We start from the raw sequence: 21106 nt of genomic DNA, 5'->3' as shown, positions 1-21106 counted from the left end.
GCCGATGATTGATGAAAGACTAAACAAAACTCCAGACAACACAACACACCAATCCGCAGACAGTTTCGAAGACAAGTTGCGTTAACGGAGTCCCGCCGTTGTTGACTCAATACTAACCTATCCAAAGCCAGATGTGGGACCGCATAGAACGCGTTCCTACAATATGCGCGCAAAAACTTCTACTTCCATCCACGGCCTCTACGCTTTATGCACCATCATCTGCTTCGGTCGGTTCGGTGTGCACTTTTACTGCTCCCGATCAATACAACCCGACGGGATCGCGTTAGAAGCTCAGAAGCAGCAGCCACAGTCAATATTGACCAACCATTCGCTTTGTAAATGTTTTAACAAACAAAAACGACCCAACCAGCACGGAAGATCAGACGAACTTGTTCGGGGTTCGTTCTCTTCGCGCTGGCGAAGAACGTGTTCCGCCAGACAGCGATCCGGCTGCAGGAAAAGAATCGTTTGAACGCGTAATGAACGATACAGTTGTCTATCATGTTTAACACCTTTTGCGTTATGACAAGAGATGGCATTGAAGATGGAGCGTATGCAACAAACCCTCCAACCCTAACCGTTGTGTTCCGTATGTTCGTTGACCCGTCGATGGGTTGGTTGGCGGGATAATCTCTAACTAGAGATGCTCACAAACACTTGCACATGAATAGTTTCATTACAGTCCATTAAATATAGAATTGCTAATAAAAAAGAAACTAATTTTCAGAAGAGTTCTCCCATTAATGTAACGTTGTATATATTTTTTTTTCTTGCTAATCTATTTCTGTATCGTCTACACAGCCTCAAATAAGCTCAACTGCATAATGTAAACCATTAAAGCAATCAACATGGCATTTCGTTCAAACTGGCCACTATAAAGCGAACTTAATGCCTCATTAAACAGCAGTTCAGTTTATGAGGCCATTCAGTGTTACAGGTTTCGGTGTTTTGTCCTCGACAGCCGAACGAGTTTTACTTTTCACCGACAACGAAACGACAACGACAAAACAAAACCCCCCTCCCCCAAAAAAACAGCACACGCAACGACAAGAAGCTAAAAACTACAACACACAACATCTCCATCCATTATTGCCAGCGCCTCGATGACTAATTTAAAACTATACCTCAACCGCGTGAGGCCTGACTTTAACGCAATCGCTTGGACAGTGAGACAGCATTAAAAATTAGCAATTTTTCACGCTTTTTGAGGCTTTGCAGGTTGAAGCTAACCGGTTCGGTTTTGTGTGTTGAGTACGAGCGAAAAGAAGCCCAAAAGATGCCCGCCATCGTAACGAAATGAAAATCGTAGGGCGCCAATGCTCAATGCGCTAGAGTCCTCGTTCCCCCCATTCTATGGATCGACTTATAATTTTCTTTTTTATTGTTTTTGGACTATCCTTTTGAGGGCCGTACGAATGGTTTACAATGGCATCAGATGCGAATGCAATTTATGTGTCGTTGATCGTACTTCATCTTCACACCAACCGGAAGTCGTGGCCATATTATGAAGGTATTCGAAATGAGTTTGCACTACATTCACTACGTGATGCACCTGTTGGATATTGTAATTTTCTGAATAAAGAAAAAAACCCCAATAAAAATGGGTCCGAAAAGGTAGTGTTGCACTTATTTTTAGCACAAAACTTAACGGTAGATTGCAACCACTGTGAGGATGTATCATAAAGCGAGTAAGATATGATTGAACAAAACGCTGCGACCATTTCTTTGCTCGGGCCTTACTTTCCAACGTTCCAACACGGGCACCCTTCCCGGGCGTTAGCCGAATAAAGCGATTAAAGCGATGATATTCGCAAGGGACAGGATGAGAAAAATGAGATTGGATCATTCTTTCACTTCGATCAACACACCTGATGGTTTGGGGCTCATAATTTTTTTTTGGTTTTGAATTCTGCTGTGTGGTCAATGTCTGTCCCAACGAATGTGACTGTTGATGGTGAAAAAAAAACCACACACACCAAAATCCCAGAGTCGCAAGTTGAATGCGAAATAATCCAAACAAAAAATGGAAAGGACGGAAAAGAATAATCTTCGCGCAAATTACCATCATTTAAACGGTTTGCTTGCGGTGTAGGCAATGGGAATCGAAATTTTGCAACCAAAATTATACTTTTCCCCGAATCAATCATGACTGTACCGAAAGCTTTCCCATTCGTTGGAGAGATTTGTTATACATTGATTCGTTTGTTGTTTTTTGTTGTTGCTTGAACAGTTTTGGTTTATGTATATGCCAATTTCGAAGCTATGAGTGCATCATTTACCCGAATGAAGATCATTTAGTAGGTACTTTTCCTTTCAATTTCATTTACTATAGTTTATTGAAATAAGCGTAACATTATTTCACACATTCGCACAGCATTACAGTTATCAAAATATTTGTTCAGCGGTTTTTTAAATTAATTCGAAGAATTTTAATACCCCATAGTTAGACAAGTGACAGTAAAACGTCAAAATCTCGAGACAGTTCAACGACCAGATCGGAAACAATGTAAACCACACGATAAACATCATTAATAATATCTATTTCACATGTACCGAAACATGTTCAACGAGAATGTAATTATGTAAATGTTACCACATGGTACCACCCAACAAAAAAAAAACCGGAATAGACTATAGACGCAGCCAACGATGTGCGTATGAATATTACCTAACACACTCAGGCTGAGGCCGCTGCCGGGACGTCCACTGCGAATGGCGTTGGGGCTGGCGGATGAACCAGCATATCCGGCGGATCCAGCCGCAGTGAGGGATTTCCGCAAGCCCACCGTCTCATCACCAACGTCACCAACGGGGAGCGTATTGCCGTTGGCGCCATCCGGTGGTGGAGCGCTTGCCGTTGTCATATTTATTGGCATTGTTGCCACATGTGGACGTGCATGGGAGCGTTAGTTTTTTTTTCCTGCTACGATATTGATTTATCTCCTTAAAAACTGACAAACCGCTCGTGGAGCTAGATTCCAAATAAATCACCAATGCGAATCAACTCATTGAAGCTGCCGATTTAATGTGCAAAGTATTACTCACTATAACACATTGTGCACTAAAACTCACATACAAACACACAAACACGACGATACACAATTTTTAGTTGTTGATGCTCGTGTTACAAACGAGCCTGTGCACGTGCGTAATACATAAAACACATGCTCCAACGATCCTCACCACATCAGCTTGAGCCGATGAACATTGAATTATTATTTCTTTTATTGGCTATGTATTCACATTCATTCCAAATTACACAGACACAGACACTACACTTCCGGTAGCGAACCGGATCCCATTAGCTAACAGGCCAAACAAAACTGAACACTATTTTATTCGGTTAATCACGTAGCTAAACATGTGGAAAAGAATATATGAACATCAAAAAACAAAATAAAAAGGACGCCAACAACACTCCACGCATCGCTAACAAATTAAATTCAGCCTCAGTCTCGCTGCGATACGCATGGGCCCCGCAAAACTATTTAGCATTATCAACCGGCGAAGCTTCCTTTGTCTCGTGGCGAGAAGCCATCTAACGATTCGAAAAATCCGTTTCAGGAATTAATCTCTTCCGGTCTGATAGGTTTGGGCCGCTGCGGCCTGTACGCTGCTGTTCGTTAACTAAAGCCATTGAATGATTCAATTTGTAGCTTCCTAATACATAAGACACTCGATTCCATAACCTACTTCACTATCACAAATAGGACAAGGGTGTTGGGTTTCCATCCCTCCCCGTTAGCCGCAAGTACGCACAAGTGATTGCCCCGTGTTCTAGAGCGATATCCAAGCGATCGTACCGAGAACATCAATTAATCAACGATCATTGCCTCACACGCACACATCAAACGCCACTTCCACCACAAGCATACATGGCTGGAAACATTAGAACCAAAGCACAATCACACGCTCCGATGTAGAAAAGCTTGCGATCTTCGCCGAGCATCGTGCAACGTCTGGTGCGTCTTCTGGTTTCCTGCAACGATGGCGGTTGATGGATACGAAGATGGCGATGGCGAACAGGGGTAGAACGGTTTGCGGTTGCTTTCAGCATGTGAAAGGGTTCCTCAGCTTGCGGAAGATGCGTAAAAGAGATCCCACACTCGTCCGGGATCACTTCGGCCAAGCTCACGCTCACATAAGACGCCCCTGGAACAACTTCAGGTTTGTGCCTCTTGTGCCATCGCTCATCCCGACCGTTCGTAGCGTTGGCTCTTTAATTCTTTTGCCGCGGTGCTTGCCGAGCACACCGAATTCCCAATGATGCCCAGGGAATGAGAATATATTTCCCGGTGGTTGAAAAACAAAGCTCGCGTTCCTGCCCTGTGCCGAACTCTGCAGCATATCTGATAAACTTCCTTTCTACATCACTCTTTCAACGCGTTGTTCTCACTTTTTTTCCGGGCTCTAAGAACACGAGCTTCGCAGCTATCTGCATCGACATCGCACAACCGTCCCAAATTAATTACACTTCCTCGCTTCGCAGCGTTCACAACCAATTCGATAACGTTTTGTAGGACGGTTGTACCGTCGAACAATCTTTAACACAGCGGACGAAGAAGGTACCTGTAGGTCGCAGCTTTGGCCCACCAAAGAAACCTAATTAAAATCCATCCCTTCGCCAACGTTCTAACACACAATTCTGATTTGTGGCACTCGTAACTCGTATGGAAATGCATCTTTCAACTGGCTTTCTTTGCGGGGAATTCATGCTTTGTGCCTTTGAAAGTGCACTTTCTTGCTGTTCCTCTTGCTATAACACGATCCTCCCGTCCCGGTACCGAGCATCGTTTATTATATTCGTTTCTTATCAGCAACGACTTCAGACTTCGATTAGTTTTGATTGGTTTTAATGGAACGCTCACGGGCGTTTAAACTTCCATGCAACAACGCGCAACTCCTGGAACGATCACGCGCAAACGCACTCTCGTGCCACCATATGTTGATTTCTTATCAACCAATTTCACAACTCACCAACAACCACCCAGCACGGCACACTATCACTGGATGCTTTTTTTTACCTTGACGATTAAAACATAAACCACCGCACGAAATGCGAACGCAGCACACCAACGAATGTTTACCAAATGCTCAGAAAAAGCCGGTTTAATGCGTTGAACAACAGTGCCAGTCTTCGCCAGCGACGCGATAGTCTCGCAACCCGTTACGGATGGCGCTCGATGCACGCACGCACGAAAACGCTCCATCCGCAGCGTACGATGGTCGAGTTAAAACTAGCGACGCCGACCGACGCATACCATTAGCCGGGGCCTACTCGCGGCAAACGCGCGAGCAACGGAGAGAAAGCCCGCGAACCAACCCAATGGGACGATGGAGAAGCGGCGAGAATTCGTACCGCGGGGAGAGTTGTTGCGTTCTCCAGCAGTGGTGGTTGAATGCTCCCAGCGAGTCTTTATCCACTTGATCAAGGGTCAGTTGGAGGCAGAATCGAGTGTTAAAAGTGCACGGTATTTTAAGCATCCCTTTACGAGCGCGTGGAGCTTTTCGAGCAACTAAACGCACCCTTCGGGTTCCTCTACCTACTTGCCTGGACTGGAGGAAGGGGATGGAGGGGTGGGGGGAGTCTAGGAGTTGGAGAGCGAATGAAATGACTCACGAGAGCCAACATACTTTCCGCAAAACCCGTTGAGAGTGCGCAACATGCAGCATAAAGAGCGACGCAAAACATGCAAAGGTATAAATGTGCCGATGCTCAACATTACCTGCAGTTCCCGAACAGTGAGAGATACCAAAATCTTCTTTAAAGTATCAAAACTAGCTTAGAAAACTCATTACCGAGGTGGTGAATATCTAACACTGAATCATTAAAAATCAGCAAAAAAATGTACAGGCAGTCCCCGAGATACGCTATTATAGCGGACCGCTATAACCGGGGAAAAATCCGCGTAACTCGAATTTCCGCGTAAGTCGAATCCTGGTGCAATTTCGTTTATACATCCAAGGCACAGAGTCGACTTCCTCCTCTGCATTTAAATAAGGTAGCGAATCAGGCGATTTTTAGAATGATTACATTAAAATAAATTAAAAACAAATGTTTTATGTGACAAAAAAGGTATTTTCGACCAATTTTTCACCATTTTGCTTAAATTTTCTGCTATAAACTAGCTCAGCTGTCAACTTTCCAAAAACGGCGTATCTCCGAATCCGCGTATAAGCGGAACCGCGTATCTCGGGGACTGCCTGTATCTATCGACATAAATAAAGTTGATTTATGTTTCTTCACCATCTAAAAATATTGCTTCCTGTGGAGTTTCTTATCTCCAGATAGGAAGTACTGTTTGTACCCCATGCCCAATAAACCATTCGATAGCTTATCTTCAGGGATATTCCAATAACAACTCAAAAGAGCATACCTTAGGGGCGTTGGCGCCAATTAATCGTATTTAATTCGAAGTTTAGCAAATAGCGATAAAGCTAATCATAGATTTGAAAAACTTTAAAGTCTTGTATAACATAAACTAGCAAGTGGCAAACGAATTATGGCTGGTTCTTTTTGCGAGTGTAAAATAGTAGCACCTTGCAGTGAAATAAAAATTAATTATGCAAGCTACCTATCGATGATCGCTTCAATAGAAGTTGCGTCATACAGTTTATGTACTAACTTACCACACGTACCCAATATATGCCGTGTGTCTCCTCTTAAGCGTCTCTAAATGGCACGTTGGTTGCAGTAGTTGTTATGATAATAATCACCCGATGTCTGGTACCCATTCTGACGGTTCGAACCTCTGCAGATGAGAACGACTTTGCTTGGAAAAGCAAAAGTGCCTAGCGTAGCGTGGGCAGAACGTTCGATTTCAATCGCGTCCAGCTGTACGAAACGTAGCTAAGCCAGCTTTAATGTGTGTTGTTTTTTCTTGGTTTGCCTCACCTTTCGTTTCGCTTCCTCAGTTCTGGCGACGTTGCATTCCACCAGGAGCAGTAGTACGCCTCCATCAATGAACCACGACAAAACGCACCGCACCAGCAATGCCAGGCTGAATGAAGTTTTGTTCTAGCCAGCGCAACACGCTGCCGAACCGGTTCACTGTTTTGCGGACCACTTCAGACATCTTGACGACAAGCCAAACGCAGCGCGTGCAATTCGAGACGCGGGTAATTATTGGCACGAACCGTGCAGGCGAGATGAAATGTTGACTTTGATCACGTTACAGGAATGCTCCGAGACATTCAGACACCGGAACGAGGTGAATTTGGTTTGCTGGGGGACTGCATCCCTAAACAGCTGATGATCTATTTTCGCCAACTCCACGCCCAACATGAATGGCCACCGTTCCGAAAACTCCACGTACTCGATCGATCTCCGTCCGACAAGCATCTCTCAGCAGCCGTCAAAATGTTGGTCAACGCGCGCTCGGTGTCGAGTCGGCTGGTCGATTTGGTGACAGGATTACGATTGTCACCGGGTCGGCAATCGGCTGCGAACGCCGCCGGTAATGATTTATTACACCTTCGGACAAACCCCTCCCCTTGCCGATCTGGCGTTGGGGGGCACTTTTGTTGTCACTGCAACGATAATTTAACAATTCGCAAACAAGTCTCCAACACTCCCTTGGCTGAAGCAGTCCGGGAACGGTGGTCCCATGGCGGTGGCTATTTTGAAACACATGCGTGCAACCGCACGGCAAGTACAAACTGTAGCCCAAGCGAATTTGTCCTTCCCTTTTGGGCTGATAAGAGCGCTGATCGTTGGAACGAAGGCACGGGAACAAGACAGATGCCGATCGACAAGCTGTCAGAGTGTCATGTCTTTATCGATTCGACGGTTGGCTAATTTGAAGTAGATATATTGGCACCAGTCCCTCCGCCCTCAGGGGTAGCTTATTTCAGGGGTTAAAAACAACAACCAACTGCGTAGCAAGGCGAGTTTGGTCCCGATGTGATATGAAATAAAAAAAAAACCCACATCCTGTCGAATGTTGTTCAAGAAAATGGAAAGCATATTTAGCAATAAGAGAACGCTCAAATCTGCAATACCCGCGAGGGGAAATAATTTTCCCTTTCACAAGCACATTATCATTATGATAAGCGGTTAGTTTCCAATGAGAAACAAAAATATTCTTCGACACACAAAATTTCCACACGCGCCATAATTAAGGACAAGAGGAATAAAAAAAACAGTTTAGTTACAAGCCTGTGGTGATAAACGAGGCATGCAAAATTAATTCTTTACATCAACATGAAGTACGATAACGATACCACACTGAATGGAATGGGATTGCCTCGATTGCCTCTGCTCACCGTTACTGACACGCACACAAAAGGAGAGACAAACATGTTTTACATAAATCTTCCGTGCTGAGCGAAAGAAGAGCTGCAAAATACAAAAAAAAAACACCCCACCGCATGCAATTATCAAAGGTGCCAGAACTAGCGAAACAATATGCAAAACATAGTTAGCATCAATGGAAAACACTTTTACTACAGTTCGGTAGCCGGTGTGTGCCGGAGCATTATCGCGCCGTTTCAAATTCGTACACGAAGACAATTTATTATCGATCGCTTTGTTGTGCCGTTTGGCGTACAGCGCATCGTTTGTTATGCATCAGTGCCGTGTTTTGACATGTTTGGTGCTCAAAATTTCACAAAAACCCATCCGTCTTACCAGTTGTCAGTGGGCTGGTGTGTCTGCGACAGAACCGACCGCCGGTGCCGGTGGGATGATTTTGGGGAAATTTGCATCAAACCACAGCCGTACGGGCGGCATCGAACCGTGATCATCTTCCTTCGGTTCTACTTATTACGAAACAAAACAGTCTGTCCCCGGACAGAAACAAACCGGTTAAGCAGCAACAAAACCGATGCAACAAACCAGCCAGCGAGTGACCACACTGAGAAACCAATGCCGGGCCTTCCACCGCGGCGTACATCATCAATCGTGTATCCTTACCATCGATCGCCTTCCTGCGGCTACAGAGCGAAGACCGCCCTTTTAGGCCCGCGATGCATCCAACAAGCCCAAACGTTTGCCATCGGGACGATTGTTTGGTGGAACGCTTGTTTTGGTGACCGTGAATTTTGAGAAAGTTCGAATGCAATCATTAATCATTTTAGCGTTGCAATCTGCTTGGTGCAAACGCTTGTTTCATGTGCATTGTTTTTTGTATAATGCAATTACGTTTACATGTGAAGCTATTTACATGTCGGTTTATTTTATTCTTACGTTGTAAACATATTTCAATGATCGCGGAAAGGGAAAAGTTGTTAAATTTGATGACTTAAGAAAGCTTTATAAATATTGGTTTACGATTCGGTGCTGTTCTTTAATTTTCTTAATGGTTCATTTCTTACTCCTTTTCTAAAATTCATTTTCAATCCATCTAAAATGCAGTTTATACTTGCTGCTTTAGATGTTTTGTATTAACCTTTTTCACAAATATTTCCAATACAGGCAATTCCCGAAATACACTATTATATCCAACCGCTATAATTCGCGAGAGATCGGCGTTCTTCGAATTTCTGTGTATGAAATATCCTGATGAAATGTATACTTCGTAGCTACAGAGTCGATGTACCTCTCTGCCCTTTGCTTATTCAGCATTTTCGGCGATGACAAAGAAAGGCAATTTTCAACCAATTGTTCACATTTTGGCCTATATGCTATTTTGTGCTAAAAAATCAGAGGTCTCCAAACTACGGCCCACGACGCAAAGGCTAAAATTTAGGTTATTCCAACAAATTTGTAACATTTTCTAACCGTCCAAATACTAAGTATCGTTTAAATAAATTAAATTTAAAGGCCTACATTTCGTAAAAAGATATTTCGAGCGTTATTTAAATTCTATTTATTTTTTTTAAATTAACATCATGTGCATAAACAGTAAAACAAACAGTAACAAATCACAACAGTTGAGCTTTAAATTAACTGTTGAACCCGTGGTTACACACGATTGTTCACATCAATTAGGAAACAAAAACGATAAACAATTTTTACACTCTTTTGAGAAATTCTCTTCCCTTTACAGTAGATCGTAACGTGATAAAAGGATTCGATAAGTTTTTATGTTTTCTGTCCATTGCTGGTTCGCTGATGTCTCCTGCCTTTATCCTGTACTTCCATCGGTAAAACCCTTTTTCGTTACGTTAGCTTCATTCCTGCTCGATTAACTTAGACCGTACGGTTCGGGTCTGTTCAATTAAAATCTCGTTTGCGATTGCAAAATGATTACGATTTTCTTTTCGTTTTCACTCGGCTTTCCATTTTTACCAAATGAATGGTGCCTTGATAAACTGTTTGGATTACGCTTTGGACTTAGGTGAACTTTTACATTCCACCAAAGGACCAAAGAGGTGGAGTCAGCAAAAAGTGGGCTTTTTAGTTTTGTGCTAGTTGTTGTATAATTCTTGTTTTTTTTTTTAATTCTTTCACTTCACGGGTCCCATTATTGCTCTTTCCACTTCACATTATTTCGCGCTCGGTGCATGTGGTAGTGGTAGAAATTAACATCGTCCCCTTGAACCACCGGCAGCGGCATTTACCGCGTGCTTGTTGTCGCGTAATTGCAAACCATCGCGTTTCCATCGCGTGGACGCGGTTGCACGTGAATGCATGCAGCACCAAATGAAATGGGTCGTCCGTGTGTGCATGGGGATAGTAATGCACGGCAATCGATAAATTCACGGTCATCCAAAACGCTTGATACCCGGTGATACTCACGCTGCAGCAAGTGCTGGACGTTGCACTACGGACACAAATAGGTTAAAAACGTAAGCTTTGCAAGGTCTTTTCCCAGCTCCTCCATCGGGGGGTTTCAATTTCAAACCGTCCCCCACCTTGTGCGAACAAACATGGTTGCCCTTGATGGAGCCAGATAAGCAACCAGGCGAAGCGCGAAAGGAATGTTTCAAAAAATCTATTGAAGAAACGATACGCTATTTACCATCAGCGCTGAAAACATCGTCCGTACACCACCCCAGCATCAATTATCCTCCGGCAGTGATCGTCATTTTCCCCGGCGTTTTCAGCGTCAAACTATTACAGCCGCAGCTGTAAACGCCCACCCGGCCTTGGCGGAATGTGGAGCAAAATAGTTTTGTTGCCCAGTTTTTCACTTATCATTTATTTTTAAGCTGTCAGTTCGATTGCAATCACAACGCCACAGCAGCAGCCACGCAAACGTAAAAGCACACCCAGTTGAGCTGTCGAAAAGTGAATTTTCAAGGAAACGGAACGCTCGCATCTGACAAGCGTACACGTTTGCCATCCTGCGGTACGTACTGCCAATAATTAAAATAAATGAGCAATCCAGTTACAGCCTTCTTCAGCCATGTCCTTGCAACTGTAAAGATCTTTATCATCTGAAGAAACTATTATGCAAGATTTTTTTTTCGATCAGGGAAATTAGCTTGTGCCTGTTGCAAGATTGTTATTTTTGCCATAACAAAAAGAAAATAAGATAAGTATTTAAAAAAAAACGTTGTAACATTTTTGTTCAAATATAGCTAGGGATGTAGTCTTCAGTAACAGTTATCAAACTTTAGAAGATTATTATATTGCTACAAAACGAACAGCAATCCCGACTGCATCAGGAAAGCAAACAGAGCAGACGGCATTACCGAATTGTTTCGGAAATTTATTTTGTTTTCACAAACAAAACATAACCCATGAAGAATTGGTTGATTGGCATACTCTGCATTCGCCGCAAATTGATCCGGACAGTCACGAAAATGTGGATAGAGGCTTTAACGTAATGTAGTGGTAACGAAAAGCGAAATAAACCGTCCCTAGTGGCAAAATGTGTATAAAGCAGTGCGTTCCAGTGTATGGCTGTACCTTAAAATTGAAATTGATCATACAGGGTGCATTTTAAATGCTTCAAATATGGTTTTATATGCTGCAGTTGTGCCTTCAAAACAGACTTCAGCATGCCCTCAAGAGTATGCACATTGCAGTGCTATTTACAAGACCTGCATATTACAATTCCCTTTCAATTACATTCAATTTTCCACGGCGGGATAGTAAACGGAACTATAACTTTCCTTTAATTATCGTAAATCATGTATTGGCTACTGTTTGCCACTCAAAGACCAGCCTGCGGGAACTTGCAGGTGAAAGCCGGTTTATGCAACCACAAGAAGAAACCTTACATTGCAGGCAACCAATATCAATTGCTACAGTGTGCAAAGGGGTCCAACGGATATGCATAAGCTGGCCAGAGCAATGCGATAAAGATTAGTGTGTTGAAAAATCGATCAACCAAGCTGTGCAAACATGTTTTGCGGAGGGAATGAAAAGTCATCCCCTTATGACTATGAAAATTAATTGAAATTTCTTATGCAATCATTCTGTTTGCCCAACAATGATGGACGAGCAACTTAAATTGCAGTTAAAAAAAGAAATAAATCGTACCTTAAAACGTCCTTACACCGACACCGATACCTGCACCTGCGCTCAACTCATTATCCGTTCGCGCATTGTTTGCTGTGGAGCAACGTATTGTATGGTAAATTGTTACATTAATTAAATTTTACATTCGACCAACCTTCTTAAAACAAAATTAACCTCACCTCGCAAACCAATTTTCGCCTTTAGCCGGATCGAATTAATTATTTCCTTACGCATGTCATCCCGCTTTTACCTCGAATGGTGCAATTCAGCCGCGAATACAACATGAATTATGCACCCCCGGGGGTTTACACTGTTGTTCGCTATTATTATCCGGCCTTCATAATTGACAGCCACCAGTATCATCATCATTGTCATAAAGATCAATTGGCTAAATGACAAATCCTGCAGCCATCGTGTCTAGCAGTACCCATGGCTTCAATACAATATTACATCACGAGCTAGTGCAGGCAACTCCATTCAAAGCCTTCGTTCCAAACCCGTCGATCCATTAAGGTTGCTCCATCTCAATGCCTATCATGCACATGCATCAAGTATCACAAAGCCAATCTTTCGATATCGTAGGGGCATCGGGAAAGGTTAAGCAAGAGCCTTGATTACGCCAAGGCGTCAACCGAAATTGCCAATCTCCGCGAGCCACTTATACGCTCCAGAAGCTTCTTGGACAGGCTCGGGCAAAAAGATAATGTTCTCAGAAAGGACACATTGGGAGCATACATTCCTAGCACAAAAGCCCACCATTCGAGATTCAATGACAATGGCAAAGAATCATAGTGCAGCAGCAGGGACAAATGGCAAGAAAAACGTATGGCAGCTCTAATTATGTTCACTGCCATCATCATCAAACTGCACACACACACACATACACCGTGGCTGCTCCTTCACCACCGATGATTATCTTCCAGAAATGCAGGCTCATTATAAGTGGTATGCTGCTGCTGTTGTGTGTGTTTTTTTTTTGTTTTTATTTTGCTTACTTATATTATTAAACATTTTTTTACTCTCATTGCATGGTTGCGACTGGAGCCGTACACCTTGCATCAACTCCTGCATCCTGCCCGCTTCAGTGGATGGTTTGAAAAATTCAATTTTCTCACTGCCTCCGGTATCGTACAGCAAAAGCCCTTGATGATTCGATGCAACCCATCACCGTCGCACGGCACCCGATGACGAACGTACCTTTTCTTATCCGGTGCTGATGATCATTTTTACCGCTGTTTTATTTTGTACAAATAATGCAACCAAAACAAAACCGTGCGCCCTGCGTGGTAAAAGTGGCAAAAAAGATCAACCTAATTTTCACAACAAAATATAAAGAGCGCAATCCCGTGGCACTTCTTGTGGAACCCCGGAACGGAGAGGCCGGTGTCTTAATGGAATGATAATAATGATTATGTTGGCGATGATGATGACGATAACGGAGATGATGATGGTATAAAAAAAAATTAACCCACCACTGCATATCTTGTTGCAAGCTGAGTGCAAGCCGCGTTAAGTGTAAGTGAAAGTGAATCCCATGCCTTTTCCAAGGACGCATGGACGAACGATGGGTTTTCTATGGATCGGTCTGATGTAGTTTTTTTTTATTCTTGCCATGCTTGAATTAAGCAGAACTTGTAAAAAAGAACCATATAGCAAAAGGGGATGATAGTATGGTCCTTGGGTTCTTCACACTAATTTACTGGTACGTAATTATACAATGAAATAAAGTTTACAACAGCGAATGAAAAAGGAAGATATTTAAAAATTTCCTTGTTCGTTACATATTAGATTGGGGGAAAAGAATTTCATTATTTTAACGTAAAAATTCATGACTTTGTTGTAATTTGTAAGTTAGTTTCGTAATACGTCTACCAAAAAGTTTTAATATATTGGCGAAAAACTCAAATAATGGCTGTCAAATGGATCCGTTGAAAAAAAACGATATTTTTTACCATTTCACAAATTACTTTGCATAAAATATTACTCAAATTTTCGAAATAAACGTAAAAATATCAATTATGAACGTGCTCCGTAACGTGGAGATAAATATTCGATTTCAGAATGCATCATTGAAGCGATATTATAAAGAAGATTATATTTACACGATGGTTCGAGTTACGTAAATTTCTTTAAAATTTAAATTAAAATTTTCTTTCAACTTGCAAACGTATGCACACATTGAACACAATGCTGCTTATGCAGGGTGACCGTATTTCTGTGCCTCGGGCACGTTACACGCCACCGATAATACAATCACTAAAACAAACCGGAATCAATAGGAAGCTTCCAATCGGGCACAATAATTCTAGCCATGATAAGTGCACGAGGACACATAATTCATTCATTAACAACGACGCACGTTCCCATTCATCTCAAGATCAGTATAAGCTCAAAGTACTTTTTTCCCCAGGATCTTCTTCCAGTTGTGTTTGTTTCATTACATTCACAAGACAAAACTGCTTACTGCGTGCCTCAAACCATACGCAACTCAGCAGACCAAACAGTTCCGCATTCATCAATTGATAAGCCGCAACGATGTCCGTTGGACATCGCGTGTGTTTCATCGCATGGTGTGCGAAGGGGGTTACATTACAAACTAGTGACGACATATTTACCGAATACCGATCTCGTGCCGCCATCGTAATCCATTCCGCCACCTGCTCCCAGGCGCGTTCCCATCCTTATCCGGCGCGACTTTCGAAACATTGTTGCTGCATCAGCTGAATTTCCGTTCCGCGCGTGTAGTAACGTTATCGCTATCGTACGCGATGTAACATCGGGTAACACGCTATTATCACGACACTTGTAGGGGGGATTATTTTTTTGACACCAATTTCACACGAATCGGCACTTAGGCGTATGAATCACTTTCAATGCGCGTATGAACTTTTCATCTTTTTTATCGCAAAACTTTAGACACTCTTTGATGACATAATAAGAACGATAACTCTTCACCACACACACACACTCGAGGGAATACAATTTAATGCCACCGTAAGGATAACAATATTTCACGCTTCATTCGGCACCGTTCATTGCGAGGAACGGGAAATGAGCACGTTCTAATCACGCCGGTCGTAACAACATGTAGCTCTCAATTGTGACAATTCGTGCTGCCAACCATGTTGCACATTTTGTTGATCAACTCCAGCTTCAATTGCTCGAAACGGCACGATCACTACGCGAAAGCCACACTGCGCGGATCACCCGCGAGGCGCCAACCGACGAGCAAACTTTGGAACGGACAGCCTCGAGAACGCGCTGGCAAAATACTAAACACTCATCAGCACCTGTCAAACAGGCGACGTAAGCGTGCGAGATGACGAAGACTACCACCACGATCAAGCCGCAAACTGTGTTCGATGATGATGTTCGATCCACACGCAAACCGGCGCCTACTTCTCACGCGCGGGTGTATGGCTTGATGCTAACGCACACGTTCATGCACGCTTTAGCATGGAGTGGTGTATTGTGCAGAACGTTTCTATTTTTGCAAACCCATCCATAACCACCTCTAGCCTACACAAGTAGGCTACAACGCTTCTCTTCACTCTTGTGCAGGTCGTAACCGTTCCGTAAGCTGCGTATAAACTGTGCCTCACACACGCATACCTGCGCAGTGCGCATTGGCATTTGTTTTGGTATTGTGCATGATAAGACATAGCGATTCGCACGAAAAAATGTTGGGCGCCTTGGAAACATCAGTGATAATGCTGGATTGCAAAAAAAAGCTCGATTCGGTTATCATTTTTGCTGAGCTAAGTGGCGTCGGTCGAGCATTATAGCGTTTACGTGCGTGTGGATTATTTATACCGGCGCAGACGTGTACACACCTGTGCACATCAAACAGCTGTTCCCAGAACTTTCTGTTTAAATAAAAATCAACTTTAAAGAATTATTTTACAGGGTTTTCAAGTTTCCATCAAAAACAGCCGTTTAATTTGAGCAGAAACAAGACCAGGTTCCAACATGAATGGCAGCTTATCTCGAAAACCCTGTAACACTAGGTTGTATTCCACTCTAAATTATTTCTTTGTTCTATTTACACTAAATTATCTCATTGTAGAATGAATACATTTCAATATTTAGCACTTCAGAATGGAATGCAGTCGATCATGTTTTTATTGTTTAGTAATTGACAAAAACAAACTCGTCCATACCTTAAGGCCAGCAGCTGAACGAATATTAATTTGCATTACAAAACTTCGCTCTCATAATTTAATCGCTTCCAGATTTGGCCACGTGGGTGTAAAGCTTTTAATTTCAATCGTCCATTCACGGTGACAAATTTGTTTCGTTTTTTTCAGAGACTTATGATAAATTTTTATCCAAAACCCCTGCAAACTTAAATAATGGCTAAACTGTTGTGGTTTTGTTACGATCCCAATATTTACGAAAAAAAAACCAGTCCACATCCCACATGGAACGCAGTGTTTAACCCCATTCCTTTTGCGCCTATGGAGTTGCATTTCCATAGCTATCTTTATTTGTTTGTTTATATAGTCGCTTGCTCTTTGAAACAATAGTGTCTTCCGCGGAGGATTACAATCCAAATTCCAACCCCGAAGCAAAGCAACTGCAAAGCATCGGTAACCTGTGTCCACCAAACACCTCAAAAGATGGCCATTTTTTTGCATACGACAAACCCATCGATGAGTTCGATTTTGCGACCATTTTGCAGCCCACGGTTACTGCTGACCAGCGTGCGCTGCCCATTTCGGGGAATGGTTTCACACGCGAACCGCACGTACGATCGTGTTCGTTCGAGTCGACAAATTTACATTTTTAGCTTTATGACGTACCGGGGTTCACACTTGTTCACGGAAGAACAACCCACGCACGTATTGGTCAATATTGCCATTTTCTAACCAGCAACCATGATGTCAACTCGGCTTGATACCCACAGCTCGAGCTTAGAGTTAGGCTAATATCCATACATGATCACATTGACGATCGGTGAAGCGTTACGGTGCTAGGTAGCGTTACTGTGTGCTTGTGTTACTCATTTGCGGGCAGATTTCAAACCCGACGATGATCTGATGGAAACCGATTAAGATAAGCTTAACTACAACGTTGGTTAGCTCCCCATTTTGGCGGTTATTTTGATTTTGTTCTTGTTTCATGGCATTTCGATGTGTATTACGTTACACGAGAACCGGTGTCCCAACAAAACTGAAAATACACACGAACTGATGACCAATTGACGGGTTTGGCAGACAGTTGAATCGTTTAAATTTGCGCTAACCAAACCGAACAGATCAAATGCACCGACGGGGAGACATTTGTGTGCAGGGTGATAAAACTTCTATTGCCGTACCAGCCTTGATTTTGTTTTACGCCACAAAACCAATCGCAGTCCCGGCATCGTTCTATGGCGTCGATAAATTTACAGCGAAATCATTTTATTTGCAGCAACAGTACCTATCGGCGCTTAGCTGATATCATATATCGTCCGTAGTATATGCAGTGTGTGTGTGCTTCAGGCGCCGGTCGGTGCAAACGAACTGATTAATGGGCCAATGTGTACCGAGACGAACGGGCGGACGATATTTTATGGCCCTCGGTTATCGAGTACGGGAAATTGCAGGCTAGCAATTGCTGATAAAATAGAAAACTGTGTACGCTTAGCTACTCGTATCAATAGGTCGAGTCTTCGTCGTTAAATACATTATAACGCCTTTTCTAAAGCTGTTTCAAAGGAAACTATGAAGAATTTAGGTTTGAAGTTCAACTGGTAAACTCGGCGCTATTCCGTTAAAGTGCATCTAGGGTTCCGTTAAAGTGTTTCTAGAATGTGACGAGATAGATCTGGAATTCTCGCATTTTCTGGATCATTTTAAAAATCTATGAGAATGTCCAGAAATTATTCCAAATTTGGTGTCCAAGATACCTTACAAAGAGTGATCAGTGTTTTTTTATTTATTTACTCTGGAACGGCCAGGCCGTATTGCTAAGTGATCAGTGTTATCTAGCAGCAAATTGAAGCCGAGATAGATCTATAGCCCTTCGTCGCTCGACAGCTCGCAACCTTTGTTAAAAGTAGTTATATAAATGTATCACATGTAATTAAAAAGTCTATTACACTTACCCTTTTCCGCGATATCCTGCAGCTCGGCTTCCGTTTCCTCCGTAAAGTCGTCCCACCAGCGTACGCGCGTCTTCTCGCTCGCCGTGTACCGCGCAAAATCGATCGACGAATTCATCGAATTTGGTTCATACAGGGAGCTGTTACCGGATTGCAGTTCGTCAATGAACGAACTGTTCATCGACAGCGGTTTGCCCGCGTCGAGCAGATTCTCATTGCTTTTCACAATCGCACCCGGTTCATTCCACCCACCGGTAATGATCGGTGCTGCGACACCGTAGCTGTGGAGTTCTCCATAGCACGAGGTGGTCATAATTTTGGGAAACTTTTGCACCGGTGCCCCACCGGAGGCGAGCAAAAGCGCCTGCGTGTCTATCGCGATCGTACGATCGATCGCGGACTGAGGCGTCCGTTCGCGGGGCTTTTTCTTGACGGTCGCATAAATTTCGATCTCCTCGTACTTTTGCTCATGCACGGGATATTCAAAGATGTGTGGTAATGGTTGGTATCGCGGTTGCTGCTGCTGCTGATGATGCACGTCGGCAGCCACTATCAACTTGTGATGGTTATGTTTGTCATTGTTATTATTGTTATTGTTGTAATGCACGCCTGGTTGGGTGTAGATGTGATTTAAATCCTCGTACGATTCGATGTCCAGGATGGCGGATTCATCAAGCGTGGTTATAAACTCGTCAGCATCCTCAGCCTCCCAGCAGGATCTCGAGGCAGCTGCAACGACGGCTGCCTGTTCCGTTTCAAATTCTATATCGATAAGTTTTGTCGTCTGGCGCAGCATTTCCGCAGGAAGCGATCGAAATGGTTTCGATTGCGTCCACGGTTCGTACATCGACACGGGTCGTCCGTTTTTCTTCGGCGTCGAGCAATGGTGCGGAAGACCGAGGATAAAATCCGGTACCAGTTGATCCGGTTTAAATATGGTCGCATCTTCGGCATTTTCCGTAGTCGGTGGAAAGTACGACATGTTCATCACACCACCAACTGCGTAATCGACGGTGTCACGAGCTTCCTCACCATCATCGGCGGGAATTCTCACGAACCCATCCATCATCCGATCGCCACTCGAGGCATCCGAAAGGATCGATTCGTTTAGCAGTTTTTCCTTTGATTGATCCATCGTTACCAACTCACAACAGAAGAAGTCGTTGATAGAATAGATATAATACCCGATCCGGTCATGCTCTGCCTGTGAATTAAAAAAAGAAAGACAATCAATACACAAAACAAAACGATTCTACAAAAACCAGAGTGCATGCATCCCAACAATTTCCTGCCGGCAATGCAACCCTCTTCTTGAGCTGAAATTGGCAACCAAATTCCTGTGCGACTGACTCAGCGTTCAACGACCGCTCGTGTAAGCATCCCGGCCATCCCCCAAACCACAGACCACAGCCGGCCAGAATTAAGCGCTCCCGCAGAAAATGCCTAGGGGAAATGGATAAAATTGGAATTCCCTATCGGAAGAAAACATCAGCGGTAGCTTGCCGACAGTCTGGATTGGTGAAAGAGACCCAAAGCAATGAACAATGCAAATGTGGCTGTGAATAATGAAAGCACAACCACAGAAGCGCAGATTTATTTCAGCGGTCTTATCCTCCGTTCGTATTGCCAGCGTTAAATGTTTTGCAAACATTGCGGTAATGTGAGTTCTACTGATGTGTTTTAGGATTTGTTTATCATAAGCATTACATTATTATTTTGTTTACTTCATACATTATTATTGGAATGCTTGAAATGAATACAGGCAGTCCCCGAGATACACGGCTCCTCTTATGCGAGGATTCGGAGACACGCGGTTTTTGGAAATTTGACAGAAGAGCTAGTTTACAGCACAAAATATAAGCGAAAAGGTGAAAAATTGGTTGAAAATACCTTTTTTGTCATATAAAACATTTCTTTCTAACTTATTTTAATGTAATCTTTCTAAAAATCGCCTGATTCGGTAAATAAATTAACTTTAAAGTATAAAAGAAATTGCACCAGGATTTGACTTACGTGGAAATTCGAGTTACGAGATTTTTTCCCGAATTATAGCGATCCGGTATAATAGTGATCTCGGATGATAGAAGATAGAGAGAGTGAATAAAGATTTCTTCTACAAGGACATTTGTTTTGCCATAACATTATTTTAATAAATAGAATGCTTAAATAATCTTTTAATTAAAATTATATTAAATCGCATCACACAATTGCGGTGATGAAATTGTAGTGAAAATAAAGTTCAATCAAAACCACAAACCCAATATTTAGGAACACGCTGTTACAAAGATCTCTTGCATGAATGCAAGATTGTAAGCTGTACGGCAAACCATTTCCGGTAGACATCAGATCAGTCAACAATTAAAACCACATTTCCAGCAATCGTCACCCTTATACAAAGCTAGGCAAATCATTTTCGGTACCACACGCGTGACATTCCTGGAACATTTCCTTCGACTAACTTTCGTAGATGGAACCTTTGGAACAATTTCCCTAACTTAACAACCAAAGGCTGACGGACGGAACTGATCGCTGGGAAACGATGTGAATGTCGAACATCTTCCGAAGGGATGCACATTCTGTTGCATTTTCCTTCGTAACGAACAATTTTCCATCGTCCCGGGTGTACTTTGTCCGATTGCGGACAATTTGCCGGAAGGAGATACAAACGA

At 42.9% G+C, this 21106-nt stretch overlaps 1 protein-coding gene across 1 annotated transcript in view; it reads right to left on the bottom strand.

The window, feature by feature from the left end:
* Positions 1–19572, bottom strand: part of LOC128304900 (protein TANC2) — a 109019-nt gene extending 89447 nt beyond the window's left edge. The window contains exon 1 of the mRNA XM_053042148.1: positions 18441–19572. Coding sequence (XP_052898108.1) covers positions 18441–19572 — 1132 coding nt within the window. The remainder of the gene's footprint in view (positions 1–18440) is intronic.
* Positions 19573–21106: the final 1534 nt, after the last annotated feature.

Source organism: Anopheles moucheti, chromosome 2, assembly GCF_943734755.1.
Source record: "Anopheles moucheti chromosome 2, idAnoMoucSN_F20_07, whole genome shotgun sequence".
NCBI lineage: Eukaryota > Metazoa > Arthropoda > Insecta > Diptera > Culicidae > Anopheles > Anopheles moucheti.
The sequence above is the reverse complement of the archived record's forward strand: the minus strand, read 5'-3'. Positions and strand labels throughout refer to the sequence as shown.